This window comes from Sapajus apella, unplaced genomic scaffold, assembly GCF_009761245.1.
Source record: "Sapajus apella isolate SASKATOON/1434 unplaced genomic scaffold, GSC_monkey_1.0 scaffold36, whole genome shotgun sequence".
Lineage (NCBI taxonomy): Eukaryota > Metazoa > Chordata > Mammalia > Primates > Cebidae > Sapajus > Sapajus apella.
In genome coordinates, this window is record NW_022436976.1 from 21184948 (window position 1) to 21204990 (window position 20043).

Consider the following 20043-nt stretch of genomic DNA (forward strand, 5'->3'; position numbering starts at 1 on the left):
AGCTATGTGAGAGGCTGAGGTGGGAGAATTGCTTCAGCCTGAGAGATCAAGGGTGTACTGAGCTGTGATCGTGCCACTGCACTCCAGCCTAGGTGACAGAGCAAGTCTGTCTCAAAAAAATAAATAAAAACTAAAAAGAAATGAGACTGGAAATGTAGGCAGGGACCAAGTCACAAAAAGCCTAAGAATCTTAGACTGCTGTCCTATCATTTCAGGCTTTTCAAACTGAGCTCTGAGTACTCTATGAGGAACCAAAGATTAAATACGGTACATTTTCCATAAGTGTCAAGTTTATGAAAAAAAAAATGGGGAGTTAAATAGCAATTTTTACGTTAAATCCAATGTTACTAATAGAACATAAAATTAATATAAAAATTTAAGAACGCCTTGTATTCTCTTTACCTTCTAAAAGCCATTATTATTATGTTAGAAGAAGAGGAAGAAATTCAGGTACAGAAAACATGTTTAAATAGCCTAAATGATAGTGCTTGGTGAGTCTTGGTTCTAAAGGTACCAAACGAGGAAGCCAAAGTTTTCAAACTGCTGCATACTTTGACAAGGAAAATCTATATTTGTCTTCCGATCTACATTTATGACCTAAGTCAGGTAATGCACCTGGTTTACTTCTTTAGCATTTTTATGCAGACAGTCAGTTATGCATTGTGGTTTCAGATGTGCAATAATTTGTACAATGGTTTATTCCCAAGTATCCCTTAATCAGAAATGTTTTTTTCTATAGTTCCTTGCCTTAATAAATATGTAATATAAATTTAAGCAAACATCTATTTTGTATATTTGTAAACTACAAAGTAAAATGAACATTTGTGGAGTTTGTATTTTGCATATTCGAGGTGAGAATTAAGTTTTAAATAAACCTATAATATTTTATATGAAAAAAAATTTCAGACTCACACAAAACTTTAAAGCAATTTCAGTCTTGCAGTAGCTTAATTCAAATTCACTGTTCTTTACTGTTAAGGACAATTTGAGGAAAAGTTTAAGAGGAATGTGGAGCCAAAGGCTGGTTTTTTATGAGTAGGAGAGTGACATGATCAGATTTGTGCTTTGGGAGTATTCCTCAAGACATAGTATGCAAAAGGAGCTAAAAGTAAGAAACAGGACAGTAATGAAGGTAGGTGACGAACCGAAAAGTTGTAACAGTGAACAAGAGATGAAAATGTCTTGAACCAGAACTGAGGCTGTGAAAACAAAGATGGCCAGGAAGATTCAAGAAAGCTTAGGAACACCAGACAGGGCTTGACTGAATGCACAGTAATTATTCGGTAAGAAAGCTTTTGAGAACTTAATATGAAGGTATTCGTTTTTTCTGGAGCCAATAGTTCTATAAGGCATTTGATAAACATATCTCTAAAAGCTTCCAGTTAAAAATAATACTTTCAGTGTGCCTTTTAATTATAGAAACTGTAAAGTTGTGGGATGCTATTATAAATCTGCTGTACCAAAAATAAAATTTGAGATTTATGAAAACTACATTTAATAAGGAAAACACCCATGTATTTCAAATGTTAAGAAAAAATTACAGGTTCCTACTAGTATCAATCATTATTTTCTAGAGTCACAAATGCAGTTTGAGAACTAGAGTTCTATGCCTTTGATCCTTAAAGTGACATTCTAAAGTAAAGAAATGAGGCCAGGCACAGTGGCTCACACCTGTAATCCCAGCACTTTGGGAGGCCGAGGAAGAGGGGATCACCTAAGGTCAGAAGTTCAAGACCAGCCTGGCCGCCATGGCAAAATGCCATCTCTACTACAAAATACAAAAATTAACCAGGTGTGGTGGCAGGTGCCTATAATCCCAGCTACTCAGGAGGCAGGGAGAATCACTTGAACCTGGTAGGCAGAGGCTGCCGTGAGCCGAGATGCACTCCACCTGCGCAACCAAGCAAGACTCCATCTCCGGGCGGGAGGGGAAGGAAAGAAAGAAATGAATAAACACAGACTCCTCTGGAAAAGAACAAGAACTTAGTACAGTATTTCAAAAATATCTGTTTACTTAATAATTGAACAAAAATCATATTAACCATTTCATAAGGGTAAATATGTAGTTTTAGCCCAGGTGATTTCATGTAGGCCTTACTGTCAAAAAGACACAAAATAAACTTTCATTAGTAAGTTGACAGTAAAATATAATCACTAAGAAAAGGCAGACATTATAATGAAGGGAAATTGTTAAAACACAAAATTAAAAAAATCATGCAGAACATATTCATGAAAATATTACAGTTTAAGAAAAAGTAGATGAAATCTCAAAAATACAAATCCCGGTGTAATTCTCAGAAAGCTTCTATCACTAATTAAAACTGTTCCTTTTCTTAGACCCTTTGATATATTTTTCCACGTCTATTAAGAAGGGAAGTGAGAAAGATACCAACAGCAAAGCAAGAATAGACAGAACGTCTTGAATTTTGGGTCTAAATATTTTCAGAATTAATGCAAGGAATTGTGATAACAAAAACAGCTGACATTCTACAAAGAAATTGAGACACTTCTCCATTTTTCTTCTCCTAGACTGTCTATACAAAGAGCTGCTATTTTTTAAATTTGTTTTTTTAAAAAATGCCATCTGCTTCTTCCAAGCCTCCTCCTTCCTGAGCTCCCTTGCAGTCCTCTATTTGTATGGGCAGGGGAGGCTGCTTCCAAGAAATCAGTCCATTGCAGGTGTCCTTAACAGGTAGTATCACAAAACATTACCTGACGGATGGGAAGTGGACCATGGTGGAACGGAAAGAGTTGAAAGACAGATGAGATAGACAATGCTGACAGAGAATTTTTTTTACATTGCATTTCTAAACAAAATATCCCCTCATGCATAAAGTCTGTTCACATTTATTGCGAATGGCTATGTAAGGTCTAATTACATAGTAATGGGGCATTGGTCTCATTATTTTATAAGTCACATGGAAGAACTGCCATGCAATGGTCAATAGCCAGCCCTCCTGCAATTTCATGCATCCGGTTACAGGAGGAACTACACGGGTCAGCCCAAATGCGCAATTACCAGGATACTCCACCACACTCAGAGCAGTATATAAAGTCAGCAGTATATATGTGAAACAGGTGTGAACATCTAGACACCTAACAAATCCTGAAGAGTGAAATAAATGATTTCATGTTTTTAATAAAACAAAAATATATATGCATAGGAAAAGAGAAAAGGACAACATCCCAGGATAACAATGGTTATCTTTAGGTATCAGAAATATGGGTGATTTCGGTTTTTCCCTTTTGTGCTTCTCTCTTTTTCTAGCTTTCCTACAATGAGGATGCAGCTTTTGAAATCAGGGGGAAAAAAAGTTAAATAGATGCAGAGTTTCCAATCTTAAAAGCAACAGTTAATCTGGATTAAAGACACAGAGTAGCTATCTTTAAACCTCATCCAAGTCACTGAGGAACAAATCCTCCAGTACCGTACTTGGCGTAGCAGCGGCTGCAAGGCTCCAAGGAGCGCAGCAACACTCTATTCTGGGGCCTTAGCAAACTGAAGAGAGTTGTTTCATAGAAACTTGGTCAAGCGCTTCTGCAACAGTGAAACTCACTCCAGCTCTCCCGTGCCCCTGCCCCCTATGGCACCCCCGAGACCCGGGGACTCCATGCGGGAACCCCGCCCCTGTCAAGGTGCTCCCTTAGCCTCGGCACCCCCAAATGTGTGCTCCACAACTCACCTCCACTCTCCTTCACCTCCTACTCCCCTAAGGGCCGTAGGGGAAGAAAAGAGCGGGCCGAACTTAGCGGCAGCCGCCCGATCCCCGTGACCTTGGAGAAGCCGCTTCGCCTCTCAGAGCCTCAGTTTCCCAATCTGCCCCCTCCCTGGCAGGGCGTCTGCAGGGTAGAAACCCCAAGAGCTCGGTCAAAGCGAGGGGCCGCTCTCAGCACTCGGCGCCAACCCCCCTCCCCATGACCGCTCTGAGGCGCCGGATCCCAGCCTGGACACGGAGCGCCGCCCAGCCCGTCCCCCGGGACGCGTCGCCCCCCAGCGCCGACCCCGTACCTGGCAGTTGCTGTCCTGGGGCAGGTTTTTCACCAGGATTTTCCTGCGGTTGCTCAGCTCCCGCCGCATCCGCTGCAGCCGCGCGGCCACCTCCTCAGGGTGCAGCGCGGCGGGCGCGGGGTCCAGGGCGCCCTCGTGCGCCTCGGCTGAGGGGCCCGGCCCACGCAGTCCCGGCCCCGGCCCCGGCCCAGCCGCGCCGCCCAGACCCGCGCCCCCCTCGCCGCCGCCGTCTCCCGCCGCCGCCGCCATCTTCCCTGGCGTCCCGGGGCTACGGACTCCTCGGAGGTTCGAGGGGAAGCGGAGAGAGAAAGCAGGAGGAGGCCCGGGCAGGGGCGAGGCGGGCAGAGGCCGCAGAGTGGGCCTAGCCGCGGGGAAGGGGGGCGGCGGGAGGAGGGAGGAGGGAGAGGCGGCGCCGCAGCCAGCAGCCGGCTGGCGGAGAGAGGAAACCTGAGGCGCCGAGGAGGAGCCCAAGAACCACCTCGCGGGAACCTCCCCCGCGGGCCCCCGGCCCCGGCGCACAGGCGCGCCTCCACCCGCCTCTCGCGGGTCCGCAGGCGGGGCCGGGCGCCGCCACCCGGACACCTGTGCAGGCGCGGACCGGCGGGCGAGCTCCCCCTCTCTGTGAGGCCTTCGCGAACGCCCAGGGTCAGGCTCTAGGGGATGCGGCCCCTTCGCAGTGGCTTCGCCGGGGGACTTAGCCCCAGGCGCCTGTCCCCGAGTGGCCCCCCACGTGACGCCGCAGCTCTCCCCCTGCTCCCCTCGAAACTCCCGCGCTGGGGCGGCTCGGGGACTGCAGGCGCGAACTCGGGCTTCCCACACCCGGGGTGGGGCTGGAGGGGAGGCAGGAGGGTGCCTCCTCGCAGCCGGGCGGGCTCCCGACCGTAACCCTTCTGCTGCACTCAAGATGAGCGTATTTGGCAAACTTTGAGTTTACAATGAAATTTTCTGGGGAGTAAAAGAGGGACATTGTAGGGGAAATTTTATGTATTTGGTGAAACCTGCTGGTGATGTGTTTTTCTAGCTGTGTATGAGAAAGCCTGTGCCCTTCACCCGTCCCTCTGTCCCTGTCATGCAATTCCTAAAATGTAAAACCTGGGTCGTTGCGTCTGCAACAGAGAAAGTTATGCTGAAAGAAAGAATAGAATGGAAAAGGAGCTGTAGCAGAGTGGCTGGAGAATACGCTGTTAGGAACATTATTTTAATTGAAACTTGAAAGGGAGAGTTACAGTGTAGAACTATACTTAGTCAAACGGATGTCAGATTAAAAATCGGAGCAGCCTTTGGCACCAGCTCAAATGACCATCAGCGAAGGGGATCATGCATCTTAATTGTGTAGCATACAAGTACACTCGCAAAAAAACCAAAAGCAAAAAAACTTTAACACTAATTTAAAAAACAAGATTTTTTAAAGAAGATTTAAAATATATGTACTACAAGTTGAGTTCTCACCATGTGTTTCCCCCAACCACACATTTCTAAATGCTTTAGATACACGTATTTATTTACCCTTCATGATAATTCAGTTACATAGGTTTTGTTTTCCTTACTTTACAAGTGAGGAAATGGGATCTGGTCTGATTAATTCCAAAGTCCAATGTTCTGAATAACATAAAATAATTCACCTGTAATCCGTCCACACAAAAATAATGGCTGCTAATGTTCCTGAATGTTTTGTCTGCTAATACTTATATCATTAGAATGATATTCTGCAGTACACCCATGTTTATACAATCACTATTCCTGATAACCAAAGGGTGGAAACAACCCAAATGTCCATTTTATTGATGAACAGATAAGCAAATTGTGCTATAAATATATGCAATGAAATATTTTTAGCCATAAAAAAGAATTAAGGACATTTACATGGTAGACAAACCTCCAAAGCATTAAATGAAAGAAGCCAGAGACAAAAGGTCATATATTGTACGATTCCATGCATATAAAATATCAGAATGGGTAGATCCATAGAGCAGAACACAGACTGGTGATTACCAGCGGCTGGTGGAGGAGGTAATGGGAAGCAACTGCTTAATGGGTGCAGACATCTTTATGGAATGATGAAAATCTAGTTTTGGAACTAGACAGAGGTGGCAGTAGTCCAATAATGTGAATATACTAAATAGTCACTGAACTGTTAACTTTTAAATGATTAATTTTATTTTGTGACTATTACTGCATAAAATGTTTTTGAATAATATTCTGTAGTTTACAGCTATTTCCTGCTTTTTACAGTATGTCTTCTGAATCCCTTTCTATGCCAATACATTTGAATACCGTGGTTTTTATGGCTGCATATTATTCTATTGAATTAGAAAATTAGAAAATTCATTTATCTCCTAGCATTAGACATTTTTATCTATTGTAAACAGCACTAAGTTTAATAACCCTCTATACATATTTGAAGATTGTTATTTTTCTGTAGAATGAACTAGAAGCAAAATTTCTGCATCAAAAAGTAAGCATATTTAAAGATTTTTGATATGTATTTCCAAACTACCTCAGTTTTCCCTATCACAATTGTATGAGAGCACTTATTTCTCTGCTTGCATCCCTGATATTCTAATATCAAAGGAATATATCATTTTGCTTTTAAATTGTATTCCTTTGATTTTAAAAGGTATACATTTTAAACTCCAATAAAACCCTATTTTGTAGAGCTGAGAGACTTTGAAAGTACCTTCTTTGAAGTGAAGAAGAAGCATGAATAGCCTTAGCATAGGCTGTAACCTTGCATCATTCATTATGTTTCAGAACATATACTTATCCAAATGAATACCAACTCCTTGACAAACATTTATTAAATGTCTCTTTTGTGCTAGATTATATAAAGGCACTAAGAATACAGATAGTAAAAAAATGCTCCCGTACAATAGGGGCTCAGTCTCATTGAGAGCAAATTATGCAATGATTATAATTAAATATAATAAATATGCAAACAGATAGTGATCTGAAACTAACTTTAGTGATTGCTTTTGCTCAAAACATTTTCCAAAGTGCCTTTTTTATTTTATTTTATTTTTCCTGAGACAGAGTCTTGCTCTGTCACCCAGGCTGGAGTACAGTGGCATGATCTTGGCTCACTGCAACCTCTACCTCCTGGGTTCAAGCTATTCTCCTGCCTCAGCCTCCTGAGTAGCTGGGACTACACATGCATGCCACCACGCCCAGCTAATTTTTTGTATTTTTAGTAGAGATGGAGTTTCACCATGTTAGCCAGAATGATCTCAATCTCCGATCTCCTGACCTCATGATCCTCCTGCCTCGGCCTCCCAATGTGCTGGGATTACAGCACATGCCCAGCCCCAAAGTGCTTTTTTGGTATTGACTTTAAAATCTATGGCAAATTCGTCTGCTAGTTTTTGTGGTAGCAAATACTCACCTCTTAGAGATGGGTTTAATTTTTGGAAATAATTCAATGTTATTTGAGGTTAAGTCCGGTGAATGAATCAGGTGTTGATTATGTTTTGGGGGTTATAATAATGTAATTACAGCTTTGGCCCCAATGGGGACATGATTACAATTTTATCAAGTTATTAAACCAATTTTATTAAGTGACTACTTGGAATTGATCCCACTCCTTGTGCAATATGGCTATGTTGTGTAGGGTAGTGACTTTCAACCTTTTTTGACCCAATCTAGTGAGAAATATCTGCCACAGTGGGAAATATATTTTGTCACAATTCAGTAAACACACACATAATCAAAATGAAGATTTCACAAAACATCATACCCCTACATCATGTAGCACATTCTAGTATTTCCTATTCTATCCCATTTTTAAATTGCTTGGATGACACGGTTGATTTTATGTATCACTAATGAGTCCTTACTCACATTTTGATAAACACTGCCCTAGATTTTGAGTAAGAAGTATCTTGTTACATTTGCTCAACTGTTTTCAAGGAATTCGGGGAAATGGCAGAATCTACTAGTTAAAAATAATTTTAAACAATTAATTGTTATTGCCACATAAAATAAATGGATGGAAACTGCAAAGACTTTGGAATGCTACTGGAATTCCAAAGAGTTCCTCTCATTCCAGGTTTAGCCTGACTCTTTAAATAGCTACTTCCATGGCATACTAAAGGAACACTCTAATCTGAACTTGAAGTAGAGTACAATTATCAAGCTGCAATGTATTTACCAATACCCACAGGTAATTATCATGATCTATATAATGACTGTGTTCTTAAAATATGAGACCTATGCTAGCTTTGGCCTTTAAAAAAAAATATTGGTGGGAATTTTTGTGTATTTTTAAAGATTTGCAATTGCGGAAAATGCTAGAAATGTTTACTAAGTCTCAGTTTAATAATAATAATAGCTTCTTGCATCAAACTATCTTATGCTTATATGTTAGGATAATATGATGAAAATAAGTATGTGAAAAAACATTGTAAACTGTAAATTATGCACATTATTCATTTGGCATATTTATTGAATGTCTATAATGTACTAGACACTGTACAACACCAAACCAGATTTGATTTTTATTCACAAATGGACCGTTCCCTAGGGAAAGTAATTGCAATTCAGTAATTGTAAATTCCATGTCACAAATGCTGTGAATAAAGTACTCTTCATAGCACCGAGAGGCATTCAATTTTTACTTAGAGGAAGCCATCCCTAGGTCTTAAGGACAAGTAGGAATTTTCTAGATTAAATGGGGCAAGTACTGAAACAGGAAACAGAAGGAGGCCCATCAGCTTCAAAGGGACTGGTAGGTCTATGAAAGAATAGGTTTGGTGTTCATGAAGACTATACTTCTGGGAGAGTAGCAGGAAATAAACGAGAAAGGTAGAAGATGCCGTTTCAGTTTTAAGAAGTTGATTCCATTTTAAGTCGATACTTCAGTATGGCATAAAAGGCAGTCACATAGAGAACAAGAACATTAGAAGCTTTGGGGCAGGGAAGTGACATGATCAGATTTAGCTTTTTAAAATATAATTCTGACAATCAAGACAATGAATTTATTGGGTCTTATGTTAGGGAGACCAGTTAGAAATCTTTTAAAACACATTGAAAACACTTAAGGGCTTATACTGGCATAGAATAATAAGAGTAACAACAATTAAGTATATAGAGCTTTATGTAGGTTAAGCTAAGCTTTTATTCATTCCCTTTTTCTTTATATTATTTCATTTGAAACCTGTGATGTGACTTCATAACCAACATGTGATGTCACTAGTATGTACCTATTTACCAATGAGGAATCAAAGGCAGAGAGGGTCAGGAGCCTTGTTCAAAGTCACACAGCAGACAGGAGCCCTAGGGTTCCAATGCAAATCCATCTGCTTTTGGAGCCTAGGTATGTAACATTGTGTAACTGTAGCCAGAGGAGGAGCTGGATCTGAGACTTTTCTGAAAGAAACACAGAGAGCAAAGAAACAGCAGAATATGGTGGCAAGAGAGCAGGATCGAGAGTCAAACCACCTGAATTCCATTTTGTGTAACTAGAACAACCATTAGGTTGATGCACAAGTGATTGTGGTTTTTAACATTACTTTAAATGGCAAAAACCACAATCACTTGTGCACCAACCTAGTATTTAAAGCATGAAAGACTATTTTAAATATGCTGAGCCTTAGACTCTTTATCTCTAAAACAGAGATGATTACAAAACCTATAAGGCGAATCATTAAAGGCTGTTATGAAAATTAGATGAGGTACTATCTATCTATTTATTTATTTTTGAGACAGAGTCTCACTTTGTCACTCAGGCTGGAGTGCATTAGCGCTATCACAGCTCACTGCATCCTTGATCTCCTGGGCTCAAGTGATCCTCCTGCTTCAGCCCCTCAAGTAGCTGGGACACACCTGTGCCACTATGCCCAGCTGATTTTTTGTAGAGATGGGGTTTCACCACGTTATCTAGGCTGGCCTCAAACTCCTGAGCTCAAGCCATCTGCCTGCCTCAGTCTCCCAAAGTGCTAGGATTACAGGTGTGAGCCACCGCTCCGAGCCAAGATGAAGTACTATATATAAAGGGATAGCAGAGTGCTTAGCTCAAGGGCTACATGAAAGACAGTCATGTTGAAATATTAACAATTACAATAAATATTTTTAAAAACCTTAGGCCAGGCACAGTGGCTCATGCCTGTAATCCCAGCACTTTGGAATGCCAAGGTGGAAGGACTGCTTGAGGCCAGGTGTTTGAGAGCAGCCTAGGCAACAAAGGGAGACTCTATCTCTACAAAAATGTTTAAAAAAAACTCTTGATGACGTATTGGATGTCAGCAAATAAAATGATATATTATGCTTTCTTATATAAAAGATAGTACAGGTGGTGATGCAACTGAAAGAGGTAGCCATTTAGGAAGTAATGTTTCCAAACTTGATTAAGGCAACTGAGCTTCAAATACTGCAGGGCATATAGATTTAAAAGACCCAAAAGATTAGCCAGGCATGGTGGCCCATACGTATAGTCCCAGCTACTAAGGAGGCTGAGGCAGGAGGATTGAGCCTGGGAGGTTGAGGCTGCAGTAAGCAATGATCATACCACTGCATTCCAGCCTGGATGACAGAGTGAGATGACCCTGTCTCACCAAAACAAAACAAAAAACACGCAAAACCACAGACCCAGAAGATAGTTTAGAAACTGTAGGAAAACTTGGTAGTTTAAAAATGAGTCTGGAAGACAAGTCCTTTAGATTGAAAGATAAGTCCAGTAAATAGGACTATAGGGACCAAGTTACAGGACAAAAGGGAACGAAAGTGGAAAGTATTTGGCACTTCTGTTAAGATTCTGCTTGTATTATTTATGTGCCCAGCCCACAAAATGAGAGCCGGGTAAAAACGAAAAATATGTCAGGCAAAACTAGCTGGGTTACGTAGGTATTGTTCCCTATATTCCTGTCTCCCCTTACCTTAGTGGTGTTCAGCTCCTAATCCTTGGCCCCAGCTTTCCACGATAGCTTCTGGCACATCACCTCCTTGGCTTCTGTGTCTTCACGGTATTTACCTTGAATGTCTTTTACTTCCTTCTTGGATCACAAGTAGAACCAACTTACCATTCACTGCTTTCTGCTACTGACCTTGCATTCCGTGTCATACCTACTATTTTGAAAACCCAAAATTAAAGGGGAAAAAAGGAAATGAACAAAGAAAGAGTGGCTTCAAGAAGCCAAGGAAGCAAAAGGTTTCAAGGAGAGTGGTTAATACATCCATGCAGCAGACAGGACAAATAGAATGAGGACTATAAAGGAGATGCAGTCATGCATATCTTCATGAGGAAGATATGTTCTAAGAAATGCATCATCAGGCAATTTCACTGCTGTGCAGACACCACAAAATGTACTTAAACAAACCTAGATGGTGCACCCTACTCCACACCTAAGCTACATGGCATGGCCTGTTGCTCCTAGGCTACAAACTTGTACAGCATGTTACCGTACTGAATACTGTAAGCTATTATAACACAATGGTAAGTATTTGTGCATCTAAACACAGAAAAAATACAGCAAGTATATAATATAAAGGATAAGAAAATGGTACCCCTGTATAGGATACTTGCCATGAATGGAACTTGCCAGACTGGAAGCTCTGGGTGAGTGAGTGAAGGGAGTGAGTGAATGGGAAGACCTGGTATATGACTGTACACTGTAGACTTTATAACTACTGTATGCTTGGCTATGCTAAATTTATTTTTTAAATTTTATTTCTTTGATAATAAACAGCTTACTGTAACTGTTTTACTTTATAAACTTTAAAAATTTTAAACTTTTTTACTCTTTTATAGCTTAAAACACAAACACATTATACAGCTGTACGAAAATATTATTTCTTCATATCCTTATTCTTAAGCTTTTTTCTATTTAAAATTTATTTATTCTACTTCTTAAGTGTTTTTTAAAACACAAACACACACAACAGCCTAGGCCTCCTCAAGAGCAGGATCATCAGCATTGCTGTCTTCTGCCTCCACATCTTGTCCCACTGGAAGATCTTCAGGGCAATAACACGTGCGGAGTTGTCATCTCCTGCGACAGCAATGCCTTCTTCTGGAATGCCTCCTGAAGGACCTGCCTGGGGCTCTTCTTGAGGAGTATGTTTATTTACACCAGCATCACCACAAACACATATGTAATGCATTGTGTTATGACTGTATGACGGCTAGGACAGCACTAGGTGGTAGGAATTTTTCAGCTCCATTATAATCTTACAGGACCACCATCCTATACGTGGTTCATTGTTGACTAAAACATCATTAGGCGGCGCATGACTATAACTGGATTTGGCAGTTAGGAAGCTCCTGATGCCTTTGAATGAGAGCAACATCAATAAACAGGCCTGTTTCTAGAAGGGGACAGAGTAGGGGAGAGCAACCTATTAAAAAAAATAGTGGAATAAAATTTAAACATTCTAATTTTCTCCAGACGCAGAGGGAATCATTCTCTGGTAGTGGGGAGAGTTTAGCAGGAAATTAAAATTTGTAGTCTTCATAGGTGATTTACATATGTTTAGTTCTCACAACTACTGTTTGGAGTGGGTGTTATTATCCCTACATTATAAATAAGGCACCTGACATGATCAAGTTAAGAAAACTGCCTAAAGTCATACAACAAGTATGAGGCAAATTTAGTACTCAAACCCAGGTCTGTCCCCACATTCTCCACTTTTCTTAAAGCATTCAGATTTTAAGCCACCAAGGGGAATGTGAAAGCATAGATGTGATTATAGTAGTAGTAGTAGTATAAATATTATTACTTATGTATAAGTACATAGTAATAGTAACAATGATGTGGAAGATGTATTGGTGGTACTGATGATAACAGAGGAATGAAATTTCTGCTGCTCAAAATTTAACTGCAATCATGGCCTCATATCTAACTTTATGCCATAAAACACAGTGCCTCCAAGTACTTACAACTAATGATCCTACTTAATACAAATGACTTTTCTTAGTTTAAATTTAGCCACAGAGTGTCATTCAAGACTATTCTTTTGTCATAATCTGAATATACCTTAAAAATATTTTAAGCCTTAACTCTGATATAGATTTATATTTATTTTTATTTGTACAGTTATGGAAGATACTATGAAAATTACAAATATGCAAACCACAGACATTTCCTTTGAATCTTGAATTGTATTAAGTGACACAAAAAGAATTGTACTTTTGGACATTAAAGTTTAAATTTTTTTGGCACTTGCTTTCTGAATTGTGGAAGTCTAAGAGAATAATACACTTGTCTATCAGAAATGTAATTTATAAAACTGGCAGAATGGTAGCTATTAAATTATAGAAAAAGCAATGGAGTAGGCAGCATGAATGTTTGAAAGGTAATAAAGTATAACACAGCTATCTATCAGGGAAATAAGTCTTTTTAAATTATAAAAATTTTGTATAGAATGGAGGGACTTACCATTTAAGCATGTGACATTAAAACTCATTTTGTTGAAACTCTTTTAAAATAACATATATTAAGATGTACGTATTTATCTCCCCAAATAGATGACATTCAACTTGAATGCCCTTTAGTGATGATTCCAGTAATAGAGAGTGATTGTCCTCTGGGTATATTGAGGATTATCAGATGATTTCCCTTAATATTAAATGGCTCCATAAAGCTATGCTTTCTTTATTCTTGTGTCTGCTTTTTAGAGATTTTTTTTTGTCTCTTTCCTTATCAATGCACATTTCTCATGGCTGTCCATGTACTCACATGAATTCATTCATGCCTGTTGTAACATTAAACCTGTCCATACACTCATACACTAAATCCATCCACTACACCCATGCACATGTAAATAAAGGTATAATTTGCACATGCCCTTGCTTATTACCTACAATGCTTCTCTGCAGGCTCCCATTCCATTTTCCACCTGGCCTTCTGGTCTTGGCTTCATTTCTTACTGCTCCTGCCACTTAAACTCCTGATTGTGTAGGTGTACCCTTCAAGAGCATGCTGTCTGAGTGTAGTTGGCTAGCAGCCTCCAGCTAGTGGCTACCCCTCCAGAGCTGCAGCATTCATACTCAGACCTCCCTCCCTTTCCCCCACACTGCTCCCAGACAATGCCTGGGTCGAGTGGGGTACTATTGTTGAACCATTTCAGCCTGACACAAGCTTCTTCTAATGGATGATCTTTGCTAGAGGCCTTCCCAATCACCTGGTCAAGACTTCTCAGAGCTCCACTGCAGCCTGGAGCTCATCCTACTCCATTTTTTCTCCTTCCCTCTTTTCTTTCACAAGTGTCACACCTGCTTTGTGGTTTGAAATCTCTTCCCACCTACTCTTGCTCCTCTCCCCTTAATTTTTCACAGATGTTTTCACCAAAACATTGTTTTCACATATTATTTTAGCTTGGTGTCTGCTAGGGGCTGTGAACTGACACTCTTGGAAAAAAATGGCCTGAGAAAGCAGGCAGTAAAATTAGAGTTGGGGACTGCTCACTCATGTCTGGCTGGCAAGGAGGATCTGATCCCAAGTGGAATGTGAGAAATGAATACTGCTTGGGAGTGCATCCTGATGGAGGGGAACAGCTTTGCTAATGTAAATATTTAGGCACTTGGGAGATATAGGAAGAGTGATGTTTACAAGAATAGTGCTACTGACTGGTTATTTCAAAGTTCTATGGATTCCTGCAGAGGGATGAGAAACTGAGAAATAATAAAACAAAAAATGGCAAAGTATGAGAGACAGAGAGGTTGCTTAACCTGGATCACTTTCTTGGGTCAAGGAGTTTAACATCATTGCAAGGAAAACCTCATCTCTGCCCCCAAAGATGGGGCAAACTCACTGCATAATATCTCTCAGAAGCCTAGAGACAGTGATGGCCTACTCTGAGTGAACTGGAAATACTAGAGTTGTCATGGCAAATGGTAGAGGAAGAAAAATATAAAGGTTGCTGGAAGTGGATTCATAATGCAAGGCCAGAAAGCCACAGCATTGCACATTATGTTCCACAGCAAGGCTCAGAGAACACGTTATTCTCCAAGGCCATCAGGAATGCATTGGTGAGAGGGGCACTAGCATCAATAAGAAGTGTAGTGGTGGCTGTCCTTGTGGGCCAGAGCTGAAGCTGTCACAGAGTTGGGTTCATTAATAGCAATAGGGACAATAGCAAGAAGGTAGAGGTCAGGTAACAATGCTTAACTGCCAGAAGTCAGAGGGCTGCCATGACTGTAATGGCCAGCAACATTGGAATAGCTGTTAAGGGGCATGACCCACAAGAGGTTGTGGAAATGACTTACAGAATCTGGTGTCTCCAGAGGAAAAATAGAAGGGCAGCCAAAGAGATTGCCATTTGCCATCTATCATCAGAAACAGGCAAGAACAGAGATGCAGCAGGACAAAGGTGGTTGTGCCAATAAAAATTCATAATTCACTCTTCAGTTCCTGCATCTGAGATGATCTTCAGACCCATAATGCAGTGATGGAGAGACGGCTGCTCCTAAGGAACCACTATGCAACACCGTAAGTATAAACTGTAATGATTTCCACAGTCCTGCCCCAAAGAGACCTGTGCCCATTTACTTATGTGACTATGCACCGGGAAAAGAAGAATAAACACATACAGAGGGCTTTGGACACACTGCCTGAGCTGACATTGATACTTGAAGACTTAAAGTGTCATCATGGGACCCTGTTAGATTTGGGGCTTACCATGTAGATCCTTAGCTAGTGGAGAAAGAACCATCATACCGTGGAAGACCAAGAGGAAGCCTCTGAAACAACCACTTTCCTGAGCAAAGATAGTGAATCAAAAATAATGTTGCATCCCAGAAATGATGACAGACATTAGTACCACTGTGATGAATAACTTTATGTGTCAATTTGGCTGGGCCACAGTGCACAGATATTTGGTCAAATATTATTCCGGATGTTTTTGTGAAAATGTTTTTAGGTGAGATTTATATTTAAATCAGTGGACAATAAGTAAAACACATTGCCATCCATAATGTGAGTGGGCTTCATCCAGTTGGTTAAAGGCCCTAATGGAAGAAAAAAATGACCCCTTTAGAACAAGAGCAAATTCTGACAACAGACTTTGTTCAGACTTCATCTGCAACATCTTCTCTTCCTAGCTTGCCAGCAGACTGCCTTCAGACTTGAACTGGGACTCTTTCCTGGATCTCCAGCCTGCCAGCCTCCCTCATCAGATTTTGGGTTTATCAAGCTTCTAAAATCAATCATATGGGCCAATTCCTTAAAACCTCTCTCTCTCTCTCTCTCTCTTTCTCTCTCTCTCTCTCTCTCTCCCCACACACATACACACACACACATCCTTTATTGGTTTTGTTGCTCTGGAGAACCCTGACTAATCCAACCACCATTAAGGATATAAAGGATGGGGTGGTCCCAATCATATCTCCATTAACTTCATTGAAATCTCCAATCTGACATCTATAGAAACCACATGGATTCTGGAGAATGACTATACATTTCCACATGTTCAACCAAGTAGTAGTTCCAATCATAGTTGCTGTGTGAGACATGATGTTGAAGGTAAATCCGTCAGGCCTCAGTTTTACAGTATGCTGCCACTGATGTGGCAATTGTATTCTTATCTATTCCAATCAGAAAAGAGGATCCAAAACAATTCACACTGGCATGAAGTGGACAACAAGATTAATTTACAGTTTTGTCCACTGGACTATGTTCATGTTGCCCTCTTTCATCATCTAGTTTAAAGTGTCTGTAGCATCACATTGATCCAATATATCCATGATATAATGCTGATCTGGCAGGACTAGCAAGAAGTGTCTTGTATGCTGGAGGCCTTGGGAAGGTACATGAGCTCTAGAAGGCAGGAGATAAGACCGCTATAGAACCAGGGACCTACCACTTCAGTAAAGTTTTTAAGAGTTCAGAAACCAGGGCCAGGCCCAGGACTTCTCCTCCAAAGTAAAAGACAAGTTGCTGCATCTTATGTCTCCTACTAAGAATAAGGAAACACAACACCCGTTGGACTTCTCTGGGTTCTGGAAGCAACCCTGTCCACACTTAATATTGGAACTAATATAGCTTCAGCCTGTAAACTGGGTGATATGGAAGGCAGCCAGCTTTGGGTAGAAATTGGAGCAAAAAAGAGCTGTGAAGGCTCAGGCTGCAGTTCAAGCACTCCTACCACTGAAGATGAGAGACGAGGAAGTCTGCCACAGAAGCATGTGGATAGACATAGGGAGTCGACATAAAGCGAGAAGATTATTTTGTGTTACATGTTAATGCCCCTAGAGAGCATCCATCTTGGAAAAGGCACTGAAAAACCAAATAGTCAAAATGACTCGGCCAGTTGACGTGAGCTAGCCATCATCGATGGCCATTCCAGATTTGCAACAATGAGCACATGAATGGAATGGCTGTGGTGGCAAAGATGGGCCCTGTAAACGAATCCTTCTTTACTTACGCGAGTCTAACTTCTTCTGCCTCAGGATATGCAATCTATCAGCAACATAAACCAACACAAAGGCTGATATCGCACTATTCCTCAAGAAGACCCATAGCTATTTGGTGCTATTGAGCTCTTCTGTCCTAGAAAAGCCAGTAGTTCATGCTCAGAGTGAAATACACTAGATCTGGGTTTGCCTTTTCTGCCTGAAGAGCCGCAGCCAGCATTACTATCCAATGGTGCATAGAATACATGATTCACAGGCACAGAATTCCATACAACATGCCATTTGACCAGGGAAGCCGCTTTAAAGTGAAGAAGGTGCAAGAGTAAGCTCTCGTCCATGGAATCCACTGATCCTTCACCATCCCAAAGTAGCCAGCTGGATCAAGTGTTGGAAGAGTCCACTGAAGCCCAGCTGAAGAACCAACTCAGACAACAATCTGAAGGATAGTGCTATGGTTTGGATGTGGTTTGTCCCCATCAAAACCCATGTTGAAATTGGATCTCTAACGTGGCAGAGGTGGGGACTCATGGAAGGGGTTTGGGTCATAGGGGCAGATAGCTTGTGAATAGATTAATACCCTCCCTTAAGGGTGGGTGAGTTCTTGCTCTTGAGGGAATGGATTACTTCCTGAGAGTGGGTTGTTAAAGAAGTCTTTCTTCCTCGGTTTCTGTCTCCTGCTTCCTCTCTTACCACGTGATCTCTTTGAACATGCCCACTCCCCTTCCGTGTTCTGCCATGAGTTGCAGCAGTCTGAGGCCCTCACCAGATGCAGCTGCCCAGTCTTCAACCTCCCAGCACCAGAACCATGAGTCAAATAAACCTCTTTTCTTTCAAAATTACCTAGACTCATGTATTCTGTCATAGCAACACAAAACAGACTAAGACAGGTGGGGTGACATTATTCAGGGTGCAGTATTTGCATTAAACCAGAGACCTCCATCTGACACTGAGTCTCCAAGTGAAAGAATACATGAGTATAGGAACCGGAGAGTAGAAGCAGCTGTGACCCACTTATCATCACTCTCAATGACCTACTGGAGAACATTTTGCTTCCTGTCCCCACAACTCTGAGCTCAGAGGGAGTGAGGTTGTCATCCCCAAAGATGCACACTCTTGCCAGTGGGATGGGACAGGTCCCACTTAACCACAACTATGGCAGCTCCCAGAGCATTTTGGACTCCTTGTGTCCAGAGACAAGCAGGAAAGAGAAGTGACAATCTTTGTGAGGGTAATAGACGCAGGGAAGCAGGAGGAAGTAGGGCTGTGTTTCCACAACACAATCTGCTTGGGCACCTCTTGGTGCTGCATTGCCCAGTTATCATTATGAATAGACACATGAATGGATATATTAGCCTGAGAAGGTGTGATGACCAAGGAATCAGATCCTTCAGGCATGGGAGTTTGGATCATACCACCGGGTAAGCCACCAGGAAAGCCAGAGGTGTTCGAGAGAGAGATTTAGAAAGAATAGTGGAGGAGGGAGACAATGAATACCAGTTGCGGTTCTGAGATCAGCTGCAGCTTCTAGGGGTGTCGTTTGTGCTGCTAACCTCCCTGTTAGAACTTTCCTCTCAGGAAGAAAGGCTCAAAGGAGCCATGGAGGACTGCCCTATGAACATGTGTGGGAACATGTATCTGTGTCCATGTTAAGTCGTAGCAGCCATGTGGTGTGCCAACAAGATGTCCCTTCCAAAAACCTGCTGTGAGGAACACAGCTGGCTGACGACATCTAGCTGCTGCATGTTCTAACCTGGCACAGCATTTGTGCTAAAGCCACGCTGTCCCCAGGCTGCTCCTGGCTAATGACAGAGAACAGTGAGGACACTAGCACTAGGCCATTGCTCTCCAGTGCGTGACTGCTATAATGAACGTTCCATGCTAGGGCACACTTGCCATTGGCCTGGTTACACTGTAGTCAAGGGCTCTTTCCACAAGATCCTCCTTCCTTTCTTCTCTCTTTGCACAAGTCAAACTTGTATTTTGTGATACCGCCCCTACTCTTGCTCCCTCTCTCCTTTATTCTTCACAGACATTTCCCCCCAAAAAATCTCCTACCCATCTCATTATTTCTTGGTGTCTTTCTTCTTGGAGGACTTGAAACAAGACAAATTATCTTTTGATATTTAGAATCTCCTGCAAACTTTGATATATGTCTTAGTTCTTTTGTACTGTTCTACCAAAATACCAGAGCCTGGGTAATTTATAAAAGACAGAAATTTATTGCTTACAGCTCTGGAGGCTGAGAAACCCAAGATCAAGGTGCTGGCAAATTCATTGTCTGGTGAGGACTGCTCTGTTTCTAAGACAGCACCTTCTTGCTGCGTCCTCACATGGCAGAAGGTGGAAGGGCAACAAAGGGCTAGCTAGTTCCCTCAAGCCCTTTTATGAGGGTACTAATCCCTTCGTGAGGGCACAGCCCTCAAAACTTAATCACCTCCTAAAGGCTCATCTCTCTCTTTTTTTTTTTGAGATGGAGTTTTGCTCTTGTTGCCCAGGCTGGAGTGCAATGGTGCAATCTTGGCTCACCGCAGCCTCCATCTCCTGTGTTTAAGTGATTCTCCTGCCTCAGTCTCCCTAGTAGCTGGGATGACAGGTGCATGCCACCACACCCAGCTAATTTTGTATTTTTTTTTTTTTTAGTAGAGATGTGGTTTCACCGTGTTGGTCAGGCTGGTCTTGAACTACTGACCTCAGG

The 20043-nt window shown here is 41.6% G+C and overlaps 1 protein-coding gene and 1 long non-coding RNA gene across 5 annotated transcripts in view; both read right to left on the reverse strand.

Annotated features, from left to right (window-relative positions):
• RAVER2 (ribonucleoprotein, PTB binding 2) overlaps window positions 1–4710 on the reverse strand; it is a 116038-nt gene extending 111328 nt beyond the window's left edge. For all 4 annotated transcript variants that reach the window (XR_004274624.1, XM_032296741.1, XM_032296740.1 and 1 more), the window contains exon 1: window positions 4010–4710. Coding sequence is in view for 3 of the 4 variants with exons in the window: in XM_032296741.1 (XP_032152632.1) it covers window positions 4010–4258 (249 nt within the window). In the remaining variant the exon portion in view is untranslated. The remainder of the gene's footprint in view (window positions 1–4009) is intronic.
• A 3776-nt stretch (window positions 4711–8486) lies between these two features.
• On the reverse strand, window positions 8487–11405 carry LOC116563901. The gene is made up of 2 exons (XR_004274626.1): window positions 10876–11405; window positions 8487–9370 (listed from the first exon to the last, which is right to left on the reverse strand). It is a non-coding gene; the product is annotated as an uncharacterized LOC116563901 (long non-coding RNA).
• Window positions 11406–20043: the final 8638 nt, after the last annotated feature.